This window comes from Stenella coeruleoalba (genome assembly GCF_951394435.1).
Source record: "Stenella coeruleoalba genome assembly, chromosome: X".
Lineage (NCBI taxonomy): Eukaryota > Metazoa > Chordata > Mammalia > Artiodactyla > Delphinidae > Stenella > Stenella coeruleoalba.
This window is the reverse complement of record NC_137152.1, coordinates 86,303,903-86,324,198: the sequence shown is the minus strand read 5'-3', so window position 1 is coordinate 86,324,198 and position 20,296 is coordinate 86,303,903. Positions and strand designations below refer to the sequence as shown.

Here is a 20,296-nt window from a genome sequence, read left to right as displayed (position 1 = left end):
GAAAGTAGGCATAGAGGAAACTATCCTCAACATAATGAAGGCCATATATTACAAACCTACAGCCAACATCGTCCTCAATGGTGAAAAACTGAAGGCATTTCCACTAAGATCAGGAACAAGACAAGGTTGCCCACTCTCAGTACTCTTATTCAACATAGTTTTGGAAGTTTTGTCACAGCAATCAGAGAAGAAAAGGAAATAAAAGTAATCCAAATTGGAAAAGAAGAACTAAAGCTGTCACTGTTTGCAGATTACATGATACTATACATAGAGAATCCTAAAGATACTACCAGAAAACTACTAGAGCTAATCAATGAATTTGGTAAAGTAGCAGGATACAAAATTAATGCACAAAATCTCTGGCATTCCTATACACGAATGAAGAAATATCTGAAAGTGAAATCAAGAAAACACTCCCATTTAGCATTGCAACAAAAAAGAATAAAATATCTAGGAATAAACCTACCTAAGGAGACAAAAGACCTGTATGCAGAAAATTATAAGACACTGATGAAAGAAATTAAAGATGATACAAATAGATAGAGAGATATACCATGCTCTTGGATTGGAAGAATCAACATTGTAAAAATGAATCTACTACCTAAAGCAATCTACAGATTCAATGCAATCCCCATCAAACTACCACTGGTATTTTTCACAGAACTAGAACAAAAAATTTCACAATTTGTATGGAAACACAAAAGACCCCGAAGAGCCAAAGCAATCTTGAGAACGAAAAACGGAGCTGGATTGGTGCTTTGTGACCACCTGGAGGGGTGGGATAAGGAGGGTGGGGCGGAGGGAGATGCAAGAGGGAAGAGATATGGGACATATGTATATGTATAACTGTTTCACTTTGATATAAAGCAGAAACTAACACACCATAGTAAAGCAATTATACCCCAATAAAGATGTTAAAAAAAAAAGAAAAAGAAAAACGGAGCTGGAGGAATCAGGCTCCCAGACTTCAGTCTATACTACAAAGCTACAGTAATCAAGACAGTATGGTACTGGCACAAAACAGAAAGATAGATCAATTGAAAAGGATAGAAAGCCCAGAGGTAAACCCACGCACATATGGTCATCTTATCTTTGATAAAGGAGGCAGGAATGTACAGTGGAGAATGGATCGCCTCTTCAATAAGTGGTGCTGGGAAAACTCGACAGGTACATGTAAAACTATCAGATTAGATCACTCCCTAACACCATACACAAAAATAAGCTAAAAATGGATTAACGACCTAAATGTAAGGCCAGAAACTATCAAACTCTTAGAGTAAAATATAGGGAGAACACTCTATGACATAAATCACAGCAAGGTCCTTTTTGACCCACCTCCTAGAGAAATGGAAATAAAAACAAAAATAAACAAATGGGACCTAATGAAACTTCAAAGCTTTTGCACAGCAAAGGAAAGCATAAACAGGACCAAAAGACAACCCTCAGAACGGGAGAAAATATTTACCAATGAAGCAACTGACAAAGGATTAATCTCCAAAATTTATAAGCAGCTCAATAACAAAAAAACAAACAACCCATTCCAAAAATGGGCAGAAGACCTAAATAGACATTTCTCCAAAGAAGATATACAGACTGCCAACAAACACATGAAAGAATGCTCAACATCATTAATCATTAGAGAAATGCAAATCAAAACTACAATGAGATACCATCTCACACCAGTCAGAATGCCAATCATCAAAAAAATCTAGAAACAATAAGTGCTGGAGAGGGTGTGGAGAAAAGGGAACACTCTTGTACTGCTGGTGGGAATGTGAATTGGTACAGCCACTATGGAAAACAGTATGGAGGTTCCTTAAAAAACTCCAAATAGAACTACCATATGACCCAGCAATCCCACTACTGGGCATATACCCTGAGCAAACCATAATTCAAAAATAGTCATGTACCAACATGTTCATTGCAGCTCTATTTACAATAGCCCGGAGATGGAAACAACATAAGTGTCCATCATCAGATGAATGGATAAAGAAGATGTGGCACATATATACGATGGAATATTACTCAGCCATAAAATGAAACAAAATTGAGATATTTGTAATGAGGTGGATAGACCTAGAGTCTGTCATACAGAGTGAAGTATGTCAGAAAGAGAAAGACAAATACCATATGCTAACACACATATATGGAATTTAAGAAAAAAATGTCATGAAGAACCTAGGGGTAAGACAGGAATAAAGACACAGACCTACTAGAGAACAGACTTGAGGATATGGGGAGGGGGAAGGGTGAGATGTGACAAAGCAAGAGAGAGGCATGGACATATATACACTACCAAATGTAAGGTAGATACCTAGTGGGAAGTAGTCGCATAGCACAGGAAAATCAGCTCGGTGCTTTGTGACCACCTGGAGGGGTGGAATAGGGAGTGTGGGAGGGAGGGAGATGCAAGAGGGAAGAGATATAGGAACATATGTATATGTATAACTGATTCACTTTGTTATAAAGCAGAAACTAACACACGATTGTAAAGCAATTATACTGTAATAAAGATGTAGAAAAAAAACCAAAAAGAAACCAGGGAATGAATGTGCAGGTAACAATTCACCATAATGCATATTTTACATTAATTCATAAAATATGTAGCAAGTGTCAATGTGATATATTCATATATATGAATATATATGCATATATTCATATGCAAGTATAAATATTATTATATGGTTGTTAACTGAAGCAGAGTTTAACCTCAACATGCATTTTCCCTAATTTTACCTTTATTCTGAGAGAATGAGAATAAGTTCTGTACCTGCTTATGCTCAGGGGAAATCAAGTCTATGCATTGAGATTTAAACAATCCAAACTCATTAAGAGGAGGTTGGGGAGGGTTTACACAAAGTCTAGTTTAAATACTGAAAACTGAAATAAATTTTTAGAAACCATGAAAAAATATATACAAGAAACATTTAACAAGGACCTAGAAGAACTAAAGAGCAGGCAAACAGTGATGAACAACACAATAAATGAAATTAAAAATTCTCTATAAGGAATCAATAGCAGAAAAACTGAGACAGAAGAACGGATAAAGGACCTGGAACATAAAATAGTGGAAATGACCACTGCAGAGCAGGATAAAGAAAAAAGAATGAAAAGAATTGAGGACAGTCTCAGAGACTTCTGGGACAACATTAAATGCACCAACATTCGAATTATAGGGGTCCCAAAAGAAGAACAGAGAAAAAAAGGCACTGAGAACATATTTGGAGAGATTATACTGGAAAAATTCCCTAATATGGGAAAGGAAATAGTCAATCAAGTCCACAAGCACAGAGAGTCCCATACAGGATAAATCCAAGGTGAAACACGTCAAGACACATATTAGTCAAACTATCAAAAATTAAATACAAAAAAAAAATTAAACCCAGCAAGGGAAAAGCAACAAATAACATACAAGGGATCCCCATATGGTTAACATCTGATCTTGCAGCAGAAACTCTACAAGCCCGAAGGGAGTGGCAGGACATATTTAAGTGATGAAAGAAAAAAACCTACAACCAAGATTACTCTCCCCAGCAAGGATCTCATTCAGATTCAACAGGAAATTAAAACCTTACAGACAAGCAAAAGTTAAGAGAATTCAGCACCACCAAACCAGCTTTACAACAAATGCTAAAGGAACATCTCTAGGCAGGAAACACAAGAGAAGGAAAAGACCTACAAAAACAAACACAAAACAATTAAGAAAATGTTAATAGAAACATATATATCGATAATTACCTTAAACGTAAATGGGTTAAATGATCCAACCAAAAGACACACACTGGCTGAATGGATGCAAAGAAAATACGTGTGCATATGCTGTCTACAAGAGACCTACTTCAGACTTAGGGACAAATATAGACTGAAAATGAGGGTATGGAAAAAGATATTCCATGCAAATGGAAATCAAAAGAAAGCTGGAGTATCAATTCTCATATCAGACGAAATAGAATTTAAAATAAAGACTATTACAAGTGACAAAGAAGGACACTACATAATGATCAAGGGATGAATCCAAAAAGAAGATATAACAATTGTAAATATTTATGCACCCAACATAGGAGCACCTCAATGCATAAGGCAAATGCTAACAGCCATAAAAGGGGAAATCAACAGTAACACAATCATAGTAGGGGTCATTAACACCCCACTTTCACCAATGGACAGATCATCCAAATGAATCTAAATAAGGAAACACAAGCTTTAAATGATACATTAAACAAGATGGACTTAATTGATATGTATAGGACAGTCCATCCAAAAACAACAGAATACACTTTCTTCTCAAGCGCTCATGGAACATCTTCCAGGATAGATCATATCTTGGGCCACAAATGAAGCCTTGATAAATTTACGAAACTTGAAATTGTATCAAGTATCTTTTCTGACCACAACGCTATGAAACTAGATACCCATTACAGGAAAGAATCTGTAAAAAATACAAACACATGGAGGCTAAACAATATGCTACTAAATAACCAAGAGATCACTTGAAGAAATCAAAGAGGAAATCAAAAAATACCTAGAAACAGATGACAATGAAAACACAGTGACCCAAAACCTATGGGATGCAGCAAAAGCAGTTCTAAGAGGGAAGTTTATAGCAATAAAAACCTACCTCAAGAAATGAGAAAAATCTCAAAGAAACAACCTAACCTTACACCAAAAGCAATTACAGAAAGAACAGCAAAAACAACAAGAAAACAACCCAAAGTTAGCAGAAGGAAAGAAATCATAAAGATCAGATCAGAAATAAATGATAAACAAATGAAGAAAATGAGAGCAAAGATCAATAAAACTAAAAGCTGGTTCTTTGAGAAGACAAACAAAATTGATAAACCACTAGCAAGACTCATCAAGAAAAAAAGGGAGAAGACAAAAATTAACAGAATTAGAAATGACACTGGAGAAATAACAACAGACACTGCAGAAATACAAAGGATCATGAGAGATTAACACAAGCAAGTATATGCCAAAAAAAATGGACAACCTGAAAGAAACGGACAAATTCCTAGAAAAGCACAACCTCCTGAGCCTGAACCAGGAAGAAATAGAAAATATAAACAGACCAATCACAAGCACTGAAATTGAAACTGTGATTAAATATCTTCCAACAAACAAAAGCCAAGGACCAGATGGCTTCAAAGCCAAATTCTATCAAACATTTAGAGAAGAGCTATCACCTATCTTTCTCAAACACTTCCAAAACATAGAAGGGGGAGGAACACTCCCAAACTCATTCTATGAGGCCACCATCACCCTGATACCAAAACCAGACAAAGATGTCACAAACAAAGAAAGAAAACTACAGGCCAATATCACTGATGAACATAGATGCAAAAATCCTCAACAAAATACTAGCAAACAGAATCCAACAGTACATTAAAAGGATCATACACGATGATCAAGTAGGGTTTATACCAGGGATGCAAGGATTTTTCAATATACGCAAATCAATCAATGTGAAACACCATATTAAAAAATTGAAGGATAAAAACCATATGATCATCTCAATAGATGCAAAAAAGTTTTCGACAAAATTCAACAACATTTAAGATAAAAATCCTCCAGAAAGTAGTCAGAGAGGGAACTTACCTCAACATAATAAAGGCCATATATGACAAACCCACAGCCAACATTGTTCTCAATGGTGAAAAACTGAAACCATTTCCACTAAGATCGGGAACAAGACAAGGTTTCCCACTTTCACCACTATTATTCAACATAGTTTTGGAAGTTTTAGCCACAGAAATCAGACAAGAAAAGAAATAAAATGAATTCAAATTGGAAAAGAAGAAGTAAAGCTGTTACTCTTTGCAGATGACATGATACTATACATAGACAGTCCTAAAGACTCTATCAGAAAACCACTAGAGCTAATCAATGAATTTGGTACACTAGCAGGATACAGAATTAATGCACAGAAATCTCTTGCATTCCTATACACTAATGATGAAAACTCTGAAAGAGAAATTAAGGAAACACTCCCATTTACCATTGCAACAAAAAGAATAAAATACCTAGGAATAAACCTACCTAAGGAGACAAAAGACCTGTATGCAGAAAATTATAAAACACTGATGAAGGAAATTAAAGACGATACAAACAGATGGAGAGATATGCCATGTTCTTGGATTGGAAGAATCAACATTGTGAAAATGAATCTACTACCCAAAGCAATCTACAGATTCAGTGCAATCCCTATCAAACTACCAATGGCATTTTTCATAGAACTAGAACAAAAATTTTCACAATTTGTATGGAAACCAAAAAGAGCCCAAATAGCTAAAGCAATCTTGAGAAAGAAAAACGGAGCTGGAGGAATCAAGCTCCCAGACTTCAGACTATACTACAAAGTTACAGTAATGAAGACAGTATGGCACTGGCACAAAAACAGAAAGATAGATCAATGGAACAGGATAGAAAGCCCAGAGGTAAACCCACACACATATGGTCACCTTATGTTTGATAAAGGAGGCAAGAATATACAATGGAGAAAAGACAGCCTCTTAAGTAAGTGTGCTGGAAAAACTGGACAGCTACATATAAAAGGATGAAATTAGAACACTCCCTAACACTATGCACAAAAATGAAATGGATTAAAGACCTAAATGTAAGGCCAGACACTATAAAACTCTTAGAGGAAAACATAGACAGAACACTCTATGACATAATTCATAGCAAGATCCTTTTTGACCCACTTCCTAGAGAAATGGAAATAAAAACAAAAATAAACAAATGGGACCTAATGAAACGTAAAAGCTTTTGCACAACAAAGGAAACCATAAACAAGACGAAAAGACAGCCCTCAGAATGGGAGAATATATTTGCAAATGAAGCAACCGACAAAGAATTAATCTCCTAAATATACAGGCAGCTCATGCAGCTCAATATGAAAAAAACAAAAAACCCAATCCAAAAATGGGCAGAAGACCTAAATAGACATTTCTCCAAAGAAGATATACAGATTGCCAACAAACACATGAAAGGATGCTCAACATCACTAATCCTTAGAGAAATGCAAATCAAAACTACATTGAAGTATCACCTCACACCAGTCAGAATGGCCATCATCAACAAATCTACAAACAATAAATGCTGGAGAGGAAACCAGCAAGGAACACTCTTGCACTGTTGGTGGGAATGTAAATTGATACAGCCACTATGGAGAACAGTATTGAGGTTCCTTAAAAATCTAAAAGTAGAACTACCATACGACCCAGCAATTCCACTACTGGGCATATACCCTGAGAAAACCATAATTCAAAAAGAGTCATGGACCACAATGTTCACTGCAGCTCTATTTACAATAGCCAGGACATGGAAACAACCTAAGTGTCCATCGACAGATGAATGGATAAAGAAGATGTGGCACATGTATACAATGCAATATTACTGAGCCATAACAAGATACGAAATTGAGTTATTTGTAGTGAGGTGGATGGACCTAGAGACTGTCATACAGAGTGAAGTAAGTCAGAAAGAGAAAAACAAATACCGTATGCTAACACATATATATGGAATCTAAAACAAAAAAAGGTCTTAAGAACCTAGGGTTAGGACAGGAATAAAGATGCAGACATAGAGAATGGATTTGAGACACAGGGAGGGGGAAGGGTAAGCTGGGACGAAGTCAGAGAATAGCATTGACATATATACACTATCAAATGTCAATTAGATAGCTAGTGGGAAGCCGCCCCATAGCACAGGGAGATCAGCTCGGTGCTTTGTGACCACTTAGAGGGGTGGGATAGGGAGGGTTGGAGGGAGACACAAGAGGGAGGGGATATAAGTCTACATATAGCTGATTCACTTTGTTATATAGAAGAAACTACCAGAATATTTTAAAGCAATGATACTCCAATAAAGACATTAAAAAAAAAAGAGTTTAGGACAACTATATTTACATCTTCCATGTAATCTCCATATAATCGTGTCTTTTCCTGCAGGTTACATTTTGAAAATCTTGCAGCTCTGGTAATTAGCGAATTCTCAACTAGATGTGTGGTCTTCCTGTATCCATTTGTGACTGGTCGGCTTCTGTGTTGCTGGTCCAATAAATTCTCCACCATGGGTAAATAAATTAATTCCTTCTGCTTCTCACTCCAAAATAAGATATGTATATTTATGTAGATGGAAGGAGCTCACTGCAATCAATCTTAGAGTGAATCTGAGAATGCCTGCTATCTTTTTCAGGCTCCCCCCTTGCTATTCCATTACCACTCAACCCTGCCTATGGTGCCCTAAGTTAAATGCGGAATATGGTATACAGCCTATAAAGTTAGAACTTCCTAAGTAATTTCCTCTGGGTTTGATGAACATTCATCCTGCCATTTTTGACATTAAAATCTAGAAGCTTACTTTTATTTGCATAAATGTGTTCCTTTAATTTCATCTTAAAGTTGGAGATTCGTACATAAAATCAACTTTGTATGGTACACTGATATTACTTCAAAATTAGTAGTCAGAAAATGGATAATTACAAATCCATTTATCTCATTGGAGTTAATTAACATATTAGCCAAAAAAGAATAATAAGATATAGATTTTGTTATCTTTTTAAAAATTTTATTTCTTCAGTTAGGAGTTTTCTTAAAATGAAATTGGCATATCACAAAATTCTTCTGGAGGCCTTCAAAGTCTTTGTAAATATGAACACGTGCCAGTTGTAACTGACAAAAAATTATAATCTTATGTATATATATATGATCAGGTAAGAGACAATGAATTAAATGCATATGGCATATTAGTGGAAAAACTAAATATCAGTGGTCTCAGAATTTTTACTTTCAACCTAATTCTTAAATATTTTTTTCTGAAAAAATTTAATAAATTTTGCTCTCATTTGAATATTTATTCCAGTAAAATGAAGATTCACATATTCTACCTTTTTTCTGTCTCTTTTTAATGATTCCAGTAAGGTGCTTCTTTAATGACTCAACAACATGCCCTTCATTTTTTATATTCCGAACAAATGGGTGATGAAGCATGTTTGCAGAAGTAGGACGAAATAAGAAATTTTTTATCATGCACTTTTCCATGAAATTATGGAACTTGCGGGACCTAAAAGAAATGAGTCAAAGAGATAAAAGAGCATTCTCAGGCCTGCCACACCTCCTCCCACCTCCACCCACATGCCACTCTGAAGGTTGTATTTTTGAAGAGAGTTGTCTCTAGCTATTAATAGTCTTTTCAATAGCCAAATATTCTGCAGTTTGACAATATACATTACACAGCAATGCCATTCAAACCTCTGAAGAGGCCAGAGTCAATGGCATTTTCTACCCAAATAATAGTAGAAACTTCAATGAGTTCGGAAGTATGTACATGATAAAAAGTCAAGTGGTGTGAAGGCAATTAAGTGGTTGATGTGATTTATGTAGACCATGAGACTAGATTGGTCATCCCACAGTAGTCATACTTTGAAGCCTGAGTGTTTCACTTGACTATATGCACTTTAAGCTATAAAGGTGCCAATGTAATGATCCAGAAAAGGGTGTTAATAGTACCATGACTAATTAATCTTATAAAATGGCCCACAGAAACAGATGTGACCAGAGAGCCTGAATCTGTGGGAAGGGTTAAATTTAATCACAAGGAAGAATGTCTGCAATCAAATCATAGTAACCACTTCTACCAGGAAAGCAATAAATACTAAGACAAGCAAGAGCTTCAGGTACTAGATCAAAAAGCTTCAGGAAGAAAGATTCCCAAGTTTAGTTGGGCTGTAGCACGCTGAGAGAACAAGTCCTCTTTTCTAGGTCTTTGGATGTTTAGTTTAATGGGTAAAAAGACTGGGCTATATATCACAATCACTGACTGCCTATCTGGGCTCAGTGAGAAACTTCTCAAATGGCTTCCATTAGTCCATCCCATTACTGAAGAAATAACTGAATATGCCACTAATGCCAGGACAGTAATGTCATCACAATATACTATGGAGAGTATTATTTCTGATTGGCTAGCTAGCTCTTAATGAACACTAGTCATTTAGACCCCCTTACTTAAGGTATTGGTTTTTAGGAAATATTGTCCAATAAGGATGTTGAAGCAGGACTGACCAAATGAATTCTGCTACATAAAAATGTCAGGTTAATGTGTTTAAGAGATTAAGTCATTCATCTTTACCATCCGCTGGATTTGACTTTGGGAGCAGATTCTCGCAAAATAACGAATAGGGCTTCCAAAGGCTGAAGGTTACACAGGGCTGCAAAGTAAAATAGATAAGCTTAGAATGAGTAATAAGGGTAACTACAGAACACACTTCTTATTCCAGAGGGGATTCTCACTATTCTTTCACATATCATGTTGAATAGATACTAAGGAATAGATACAAAAGAATGTAGTTAGAGGAAAGCTGATTTTAACGCAAACAGTCCATTATATAAGATCCTAAAGCTTCACTATTGCCAGGTGTGACAAATAATAATAAATTACACTAGATAAAAATTTTGAAATGTGTGATTGATAATTTATATCTAGAGAAGTAAACAATACAGGTGGAGACAAGCACTCTTCTGTGTTTTGTACTGCAGGTATCTACAGCTGTAAAATTGGAATATGTAATTATAGGCTGAAAAAGTCAACCAGACTAATAACTATTTGCAATAATATATAAACAATGATTTAGTAGTCTAAAAAGAGGAGAATAATCTGTTTTGGAAGCTGACAGTCCTAGGAAAAGAAGTAGATAGAGTAACTATTAAGAACACACCCTCTAGAGTAAGATCATCTGTGTTCAAATCCTAATTCTACCTTTGTGACCTTGGGCAAATTACTTAACCTCTCTGTGCCTTGGTTTCTTCATCTTAAAAACAGGAAATATATCAAGAATTCCTTCAAAGAGTTGCTATGAGGATTAAATGGCAACCTACATATAAAAGTGTCTGGCACAGAGTAAGCACTTAATAAATATTAGCTATTGATATTATAAGATTTTAACTATCTGGCACCTCAATTCTGTGCCAAATTACTAGACTTTCATTCTCTTTTTTTAGACACACAGCCATACAAAGAAAAGCCTATTCCAATATGTGGTATATAATTTCATTACCTCATTGGCTTGGGAATTCTGGGATTTTCTGTAAGTGTTTAAATATGTGTCTCACTTCACTTATTTCCTCTTGTGTTTTGATTAAAGAAAACAGGCAGTGCAATAATTCCCCCAAAGGAAAGCCATAGTGTAAATTTCATCTAACACTAGAAGTGTGCCATTCATCTGAGGACATTTTGATATTAATAACTCTTTAGAGGCATCCTTCCTCTCCCAAAATACATCTCCAGAGAAATTACAATGTCGAACTGGCCTCTCATAGTAGTAGAAAGAAACTCCCCAGGGTAATTTCATTAGAGTAATATAAAGGCAATTGTTCAAAGGTCAAACTTTCGTTTCAATTACATGGGTATAAATTAATAGAAGGTGCAGGTATATAAATGAGGGCAAAATTAGCCCCCAGCTCAAAACATCCGGATAATATTTGATTCTCTTCATTCCTTTACTGTGTCCAATCAATCACCAGAATCTGTCCTTTAAACATACTGTAAGTAAATTTTTACAATATTAAGCAGTTGTCATTTATTAACATCTGAGCATCTCAGTTAACTAAAAACATCTTCAGTGTCAAGAGTTAGGGCATAGGCTGGGTAAGTTTTCATGAAAGGAAAGGAGAAGTCCACAAATGAATGAGGCATAGGGTGGGTACAAGAACTATGTCAAACAGCAATTGTGGAGGTTTCCTATATTGTTTAATTTTAGGAATTCCAGTTAATGTCCCCTTCACCCCATATATCCTAATGTTGCCTAAATTTTCACCATTAGAAGCTCATTCCTTTGAAGTAGTAAATCTACTTTAAAAATACATATCTTGATAGATTAGAAACATTAAACTGGGTGTAGTTTGAATTATTTTAAATAACGTGGTTTAACACCTACAATATGTTGAGATCCAAAGGAATCTTCTGAATACTGAAGAAATGGATCTCCTGATGGGACAGGGGTAAAGACACTCAGGTAAAGATTGATCTGGGGTGTAAGGGAAGGACACTACAAGGAATAGAAGTAGGACTATAAACAAGCATGTCTGATAGTATTACAAACAATCTCTACAACACCAAGGAGAATGCTAACATAGGAAAAGATACAGTTCTGATTAAGGTAAATTGGCTGGTGTAGATCCTTGACAAGGAAGGAGAGTTGGAGTAAACTGTCAATCCAGTCCTGCTTCTCCAGGCAACGATTCACTTTTCTATAAAAAACAAAGAAACTAAGAACTACACATATTCAATATTAATTGACCTATGATATTCCGGTGTTTGAATAACTACTAGTAATGTTCTGGCCTTGGTTTAAAGGACTGCACATCAAGTTTGAATTTCTATCCAGAATCCAAGGACTTAAAGTCCTGATGTGCAAGGGTCCTGATTCTCTCTCCTCTGAGAGTCCCTACAGCACCCTTTTAGTGAGAAGGTATTCTCTATTTCTTTTTACTTCCCTGGGAGAGACTCACCAAAGGCAGAAGGGGATTTTGTTATTTGGACCTCAGAGGTAATTATCACATAACTGTCACTTTGGAAGGCCATCCTTTGTGAGATGATAAATATCACAACCTGGGGGATTTCTGTATTTAAATTGATGACAGCCATTTCCATCCAAAATTAATACTCCAGGCAATAAAGGAGACTGGTGAAAGACAAATGTTTTAGCAGTATGGCTATTTCAAGTTGTTCATGACTAAAGTTGCACCATTCCAATGACTACTTATCCAGGCATGCTGGTCCTATTTTCTACTGTGAGTTAAGAATCTCCTGGTCCTCAGCTATCTTTTGCAAAAAGTTGCCATTTGTGTATTCTGTGAAGAACTCCCTCTCTGTATTTCTTCTGTGAGTTGCTCATTACGCCTCTTTTCTCCAATGATTTATTGTTTTAGAATAAAAAAGTGAAACCAAAAAAGGTGAATCAAAAAGTACAAATCTGTAAAATGTAGAAAGCTAGTCTTTTTGGAAAGACAATAGAAATAATATACTACTTGATGCAGTCATTCATCCTAACCAAATACATGCATCAATATTCATGAAATACAATATGTGTATTTAAAGAGAGCAAGAGAGGAGGAGGAAGAGGAAGAGTGGAGGAGCTCAATATAATTTAAGCATGTTTCATAAAGAGAAATAATCATGAGATAATGAGGAATAATATGTACCTTCCCAGTTTCATCTCAATTATATATATGTGGAGTAAACAATTTTTCCATCATTTAAAAACTCACCCAATATAGGTACTTTGTAGCTTTTTGGGCACTAGCAGAGACGCAGCAGTGACCTGATCTCCACATCTGGCTCAGCTTTAATCCAAGCCCGTTCTATGATATGTGATATTCCAAGGGACACCAGGAATTCTTAACAATTCTGTTACCACTATTTCTACTCCCATTAGCCTTGAAACACAGTGATAATATAGTAGATACTGTGCAGATGAAGCAGGTAGGGACATGGGAACCTACAAGATCTGCTTGGAGAGGGAGAAGCAAAGCAATTCCAACCCCTGCCCCCTGACACACACACACTCCAGGCACTTCTCTCACTTCTCATCAATACTAGGAATGTATTTATTATTTATATCCTTGGATTTAGGTATTGAGGACAACAAATATGCTCTGCTTATGGGGTCATACATTAGATGGTTATTAATCATTTATACACAAGTTCACATTCTATTTTCACTTTCCTATCAGAAAACAGTGTCCTGAGAGAACAGAATGCTGACAGGTCATTTAAATGATGGGAAGGAGGGGGAAACAAGAGGAAATGAAGCCTTCTGAACAATTAGGGGCAATGAAGTGGCTGATAGGAGCAAGGAAGGCACCAATGATGAGCTAGACTGACTCCAAAGGAAAATAAAAAACTTACTTCTCAATGTTGTTGAGGATTGGCTCAATTAAAAGTAACTACTGGGGGATTTTCTCAACTGTCACAGTCTGAAGTAGTAGCAGGGTATAACTGTAAATGTTTGGGAACCTAAATATTCCACCAGTGAATATGTACTGAATGCCTTTATATTCTGTTTGGTTAGGGCTATCAGGGCCAAATGTTATTGAGGCTAAATTGAAACAACACTCAATCATCCTAAAATAAGATATCTTAAGAGAGAAAAATACAAACTCTTCTTATAGACATATCTGGCCATTCTGACTGCAGCGTTCGGTAAGCAGGAAAAGGCCACCATTTATAGTTTGGCACATAGTGTGGCACCTTTGTAGCCAGTACAAGCTAGCTAGTACAAGTGACAGATTTGTACAACATGTTTCCCTAACTTTGAACAAACAACAAATATTTTTACTCACGAGGAGCCCCTTCAGCCATTTCAATAGCAGTGATTCCCACGGACCACACATCACTCTGCAAAAGAAAAGATGATCAAAAAAATGTCACTTAAAAATGGGAAACTGATAGTATTTAGAATTTCAAAACAATCTTTGGCTGAGGGGAGATGTCAATGCTACAGCCATTTTATGGGTTTTCTATAATGGGGCTTCATTAGAGACTGATGTTATAGGAAGATCTTATTGACCCTGTGACCAGCCAGTACTACACTACACAACCAGTTGACATGGGATGGGATTCAATGTAAGGAAAATTCATCTTGGATGTATTGCTATTGTTACCTTAACTGAAATAACAGAAGGAATTTATTGTAAAGAAGTCCTATCACATACTACTAGCTGTAAAGAAGTTGGATCTTAGGTAAATGATTTAACTCTTTGTATCTCAATTTCACCTTATGTAGAGATGATAATGGTATACACATCATAGAACTAGTATAAGTATTAAATGAAATACTATATATAAGCACTTCAGCAGTGCCTTGAATATAGTATATTGAAGATAGAATTATTATAATTCTAGGAAATTATGGTCTAGGAGGCTCCAGGAAATGACCCTCACTACTATTAACTGTACTTTGTTTTTTAGAATGTGGAAAGGGCACAGGGCTAGAGGTGCACTGTTTGGCTTAATGACTCCTAAGCAAGTTAACTGAATTGTTAAAACACCTGTTTATAGATGTCTTGGCTTCAAAGGGTTGTTGTGATGGTTTAAGTTTTCTTTAAGTTACATGGGACTAAAAATTAAAGACATATAATTAAAATGGGTGAAAGTCCTTGGAAGACTGCCAAAAATTGTACAGCTATAAAACATTATTTTTTTTACAGCAAGCCACTTAAAGAACATTACACTTCCATTGTCTCCATAGCTCCTAATAGTACTGGGCTATAATAAGCTCTCATCAGGTCTGCTTGCAGATCAAGCAGGGGGCATTTAAGGGAAAGGGAAAAGAGATGAAACTTGAATTAATCAACTTCAAGTATTGAGTCCTAGGTTCCATACAACGAAACCACAATGAATTGTTTGGATGACTTATGATGTGGAGAGTGAGTGTGGTTTTTCCAGTCTATAGCAAATGGAGAGTTTTCTTTCCACACCAGCTTTTTGAAATGTGTACATAGATGTATATTGTCCAAATTGCAGTTTCAGTGGAAATTTTAATAAACAGCATGAATTGTTACTTAATTTGTCTATTCCACTGATTTTCTGTGGTTTGGAGGTGAACCATGCCAAGGATTTTCTCCATTACTCTGAGTAATCAAATTATTATTTTTTTCTCTCTGGAGCTAAGTTACTGTGGGGATTAATAATTGGCTTTACATTTATTCATTTTTAAGTTTACAAAGCACTCTGTCCCTGGAAGTTAAATTTCCATATAAAGCCACATAATATAATATTTTTACCAAGAAGTTGCAAGCAATATGAACTAGACATTCTTCCTCAAATATGGATAACTCCCAATGGTCTACTTTGTCTACATTCTTAGAAAATATTATTTTTATGCACATCATTAAACCACATATAGGAACAGTGTCTAGCATTTCTTATTAGAGTCTATGTGAAAGAAGCAACTGCCTGCTTTTTATAGGGAAATCAGCTTGATGCTTTGTGATGACCTAGAGGGGTAGGATAGGGAGGGTGGGAGGGAGGCTCAAGAGGGAGGTGATATGGGGATATATGTATACATATAGCTGATTCACTTTGTTGTACAGCAGAAACTAACACAACATTGTAAGCAATTATACTCCAATAAAGATATAAAAAAGAATACATTAAAAGAATCATAAAAAGGGAGCTGCCTGCTTTTTATTCTTTTATTTCATAACTTAAAATAAAAAGTCAAAAGTCCTTTCCAAAATTTGATTCCTACTATCTGAATCCTTACACTTACTCTGTAATCATAGGAGCGTCTGGGGTCCTCGTCACAGTCAATCACCTCAGGTGCCATCCAGTATGGTGTCCCAATGAAGCTATTTCTCCTCCCATTAGTTCTGCTCACCTGGGCACTCACTCCAAAATCCACTGCAAAATTCATTTGTCAAAATAATTAATCAGTAACAAAAAGGTCAATAAATTATTGCTTTAACTTGGAAAGCCAATACAAAAGCCACAATGGATAACAGATTTTCATTCCAGCCCAGCAAACTTTACCATGAAGTCTACTCCAGGAACACTGGGAAATAGGCTTTTGCTGGTATTTATATTGGAAAGAGAATCAGCAGTGCTATTATAAATCTACAGTAGGTTTGGCTGAATGTTTACCATGAATATTAAAAATAAAGTTCCATCAGTACACCCTGAACCTCTGAAGTGATAACATATGTAGTATTTGGACCTGCCACCAAGCTGGAGGAAGACCAGCACTATAAGCAACATCTAAGAAATCTAAAACTTATTAGTACTTTATTAGGAAGTCTCATTTGTGATATTAGAAAGCCCTACCACACTGATAAAGAAAAAGGAATTTATGCTAAAATTTAGTTTAAGTTCTTCTACAGATCTTCTGAATCAGATGCAAATATTTACTGCAGTATCCATATCTTAGCTTAGACTATAAAAGGTCAGTCTTCTATTCATCTGTGGGATATATTATATGAAAATATTTAGTATGGTATCCTCAGAAACAGACAGAAAAAAGGCTAAAGTAGACTGGGGTTATTTAGTCCAGAAAAATAAGACAGGGATGAAAAATGAAGTAGATTTCCTAATTTAGAATGGTTTCCAGGAATCTAGAGGATGGCTAACAACCTTGACTGAAAAGTAGTTTAAAGAACTTGGGAAAGGAAAAGAAAATTTTTAAAGTTAAGAGTTTAAGGCAGTGTTAAAGGAAGGACTAAGAAGAACAATAACAACAAAATGTCCATAATATATGAAAATCATCATTGGGTGTTGCACGATCTCATTAGCTAGATATTTTATTGAGAATAGGTTACATCAGAGCTCAGCATTTTCACTATCCCTGAGGGCCAACATTAAGGGCCAAGAAATACCTATGAAGGCCATAAACTGATATATGACATTCAGAGAAGAAAATGAAAGGAGAAAAGACTGGAAGAAACAGTGATGAATGGAAGAAAAGGGAAAAAAGAAAAGCTGAAGTTAAAAGTAGAGATGAGACCCCAGCAGTGGCATCATTCACCTTTTCTTTAAAGACCTAGGTACCAGAATATGAGGATTATTGATCAATTGCAATTGCAGCAGAATCACTGTCCAGTCTCTTTCCTTTCTGTTACTCCCTTTGGCTGTCATTGAGTTTGGTTTCTGCAACTTTCTCCTTATAACATGTTGTTTAAAAATATGCTGGGATCTAAGAAATCTAAAACCAAATGTATAAGGATTATGTATATAATAAGCCTGATTAAATTTTACTCTAGTGCTAAAAGGTCTCTCCTACAGAGTCAAGTACATGATCTTTAGTGCATGGACTTTGTGACAGGTTTTTCAGTGGCTTTTCACGTATTTACAATTTCTCTTCTGTGTTGCAAATGGTAGGGCTGGCCAGCAACTTGACCCAGATATATGGTAGTGCTGCCACATGTGAACAGAGTAGCTGTGTGACATACTATCTACCCTGCACACTTGAATGTGAGATCCAAATGACTCTCATGAATTTTAACACAGTGTCTTAAAATTCTGTTTCTAGCTTTGTAGCTTGTAGACACAAAATACACAGTACATTTTCTTGAAATTACTTTTCACTTATTTTAAGAACAATTATTGCCTCATGCTTCTTCCAGAAATATTCAGTGAAAAGCATTCTCAGTGAATGAACAAACTCTCTTCTTTGGTTATATTTATTTAGCAGAAAAATGGGAATGATTTTAAAGTCATGCTAGAGACATGGTAGGCAAGAATTGATATGATTAAAAAGTAATGCAGGGTTTGATACCAGTGATTTTATGTTCTATTGTATATATCAGTGAGGTCATCTGCCATTACATAGTACTGACATTATTCATATGGTATTATTTAAAAACAAATCAACAATATTTATTTTAAACCTTAAAAGGTGCAATATATTGTCCCCTGTGTGCCTGTGAGACATTATGTGTAGTTTTTCAAATAAATTATGCCATTCTGAACCCTGGAATAGAAAGCCAGGAACTTTTTGGTATTTTGATTTCTAATTCTCAATTTGATTTGGATATTACTGGAGCATTATTTCTAACTGATATCAGTTCTTTAAATATTTGAGGGGAAATTCCAATGAAGCAATTTGTGCTTAAGTCATTTAAAAGTTCTTTGATTTTCTTTGGAAAATATGGCTCTGTGATGTGGAAGAATTGTCTTTTTGTTTAATCCTTGTCCATGGCGCAGAAACTTCCACATAGTAAATACTCAATTCAATTGTTAAAATAAATGTAATAGCTGAATCTATTAGAGGGTTAAGCAATGATCAAAATGTAAAACTCCTATTATACTTGAAAAGTTGTTTTTATCTACATGATTTCAGAGAAGCAGTTAAGTGCATCTTTCTCTTGTCCCAACCTCCCTTCCCAAACAAATTTTCAAACTTTGACTTGTTTTGCAGGCAGGGAAGACACGGCCTAAATAAGTAGAGGGGATTGTTAGTGACATGATAGAAAACACAGTAATCTTAAAGGATTTTTCTCTATTAAGATATTTTGGGCCTCACTTAAAGTATTACAAGAATAAACTTACCTAGTTTTACTTCAGCATTATGAGTCAGTAGCACATTCTGACCTTTGATGTCCCGGTGAATTACACGGTGTGCATGAAGATGAGCTAAGCCCTGCATATATATACATATATATATATATATATACACATTTATATTAAAAAGCAACATCAGTATATATTTTTCTCTTTTTCTGGTACTCTTCTTAGTATTTTTGAAAAAACTTTTGGTAAGAAAAATGGCCCAGATTTGCATTTTTCAGACAAAATTCTTTCTTTAGGCTGGAATTACCACAACCAGTTCCCAGACATACTACTTTTGGCTATAAGGAAAGGAAAATAAATCAGGACACCCATGAAAGAAACAAAACACCAAAAATTAATGTTTGTATACATTGGGCCATTTACCGTCCTTTCTAGCCTCCATTTTTCCAACGAACCATATGAGTAAAGACCTGGATATCTTAAATATCATAGCTCGCATTGTTTTACTCTATTCCTCATCCAACCATTTGTTTAGTCCAAAATATTTTCTAGTCAACCTTGTAGGCTGAGAATTTGGGGGAATATGGAAATTCATTTTAAAGCATTTGCCATTTGTATTGGCTTACCATGCTGTCTCCAGACCATTCACCACTAAAACTAACCCTTGACCTGGCTAACCCATGCCCTGGCTTCAGTGAGATTGCTCTAGATACAAACTGGGGATTAATAACAGAAGTAACAGTAAAAACAGCTAATATTTATTGGGTCCTTATTCTTGGCCAAGCACTTTGCTAAGTGCTTTACGTGGAGTAAATTACTAAGTCCTTATAGCAACCCTTTAAGGAAGGTGCTAATACCACCCCAAATTACAGATGAGGAAAATGAGATTTGGAGAAATTAAGTAATTGGCTCAAGGACACACAACTAATACATGATGAACCAGAATTTAAACTCAGTCCAGAGTTTGCACTCTTAATATTTACACTATTACCACAAGTGAATCCAATTAAGATGACAGGAAAGACATTCTAATCTTTTATCAGTGGTGCTGTTCAGTTCTGTTAATATCCTTCTTGGGTGACTCTAAGCACTTAAGACACAAAGAAAAATTTGAGTTTGGTAGATCAAGAAGATTGGCACTTTCATCCAATTTGTTGTTAAAAATAAGGAACGTTTTAAAAGTAAGCCATTATTCAGAGAGAATATCTGTCTGCAAAACAGTTTGTAGATGGTTTGGAGCCATTGAGTAAAACACTGACTTCTCAACTTATCTTAATCTCTAATGACAGTGCTA

General features: G+C 35.6%; 1 protein-coding gene across 3 annotated transcripts in view; it reads right to left on the bottom strand.

Moving 5' to 3' along the window:
* Nucleotides 1-20,296, bottom strand: part of NRK (Nik related kinase) — a gene marked incomplete at both ends in the record, with an annotated part of 163,619 nt that overhangs the window by 53,459 nt on the left and 89,864 nt on the right. For all 3 annotated transcript variants that reach the window (XM_079911238.1, XM_079911239.1, XM_079911240.1), the window contains 5 exons: nucleotides 8,888-9,063; nucleotides 10,129-10,207; nucleotides 14,340-14,394; nucleotides 16,271-16,401; nucleotides 19,042-19,132. In XM_079911238.1, the coding sequence (XP_079767364.1) occupies nucleotides 8,888-9,063; nucleotides 10,129-10,207; nucleotides 14,340-14,394; nucleotides 16,271-16,401; nucleotides 19,042-19,132 (532 nt within the window). The remainder of the gene's footprint in view (nucleotides 1-8,887; nucleotides 9,064-10,128; nucleotides 10,208-14,339; nucleotides 14,395-16,270; nucleotides 16,402-19,041; nucleotides 19,133-20,296) is intronic.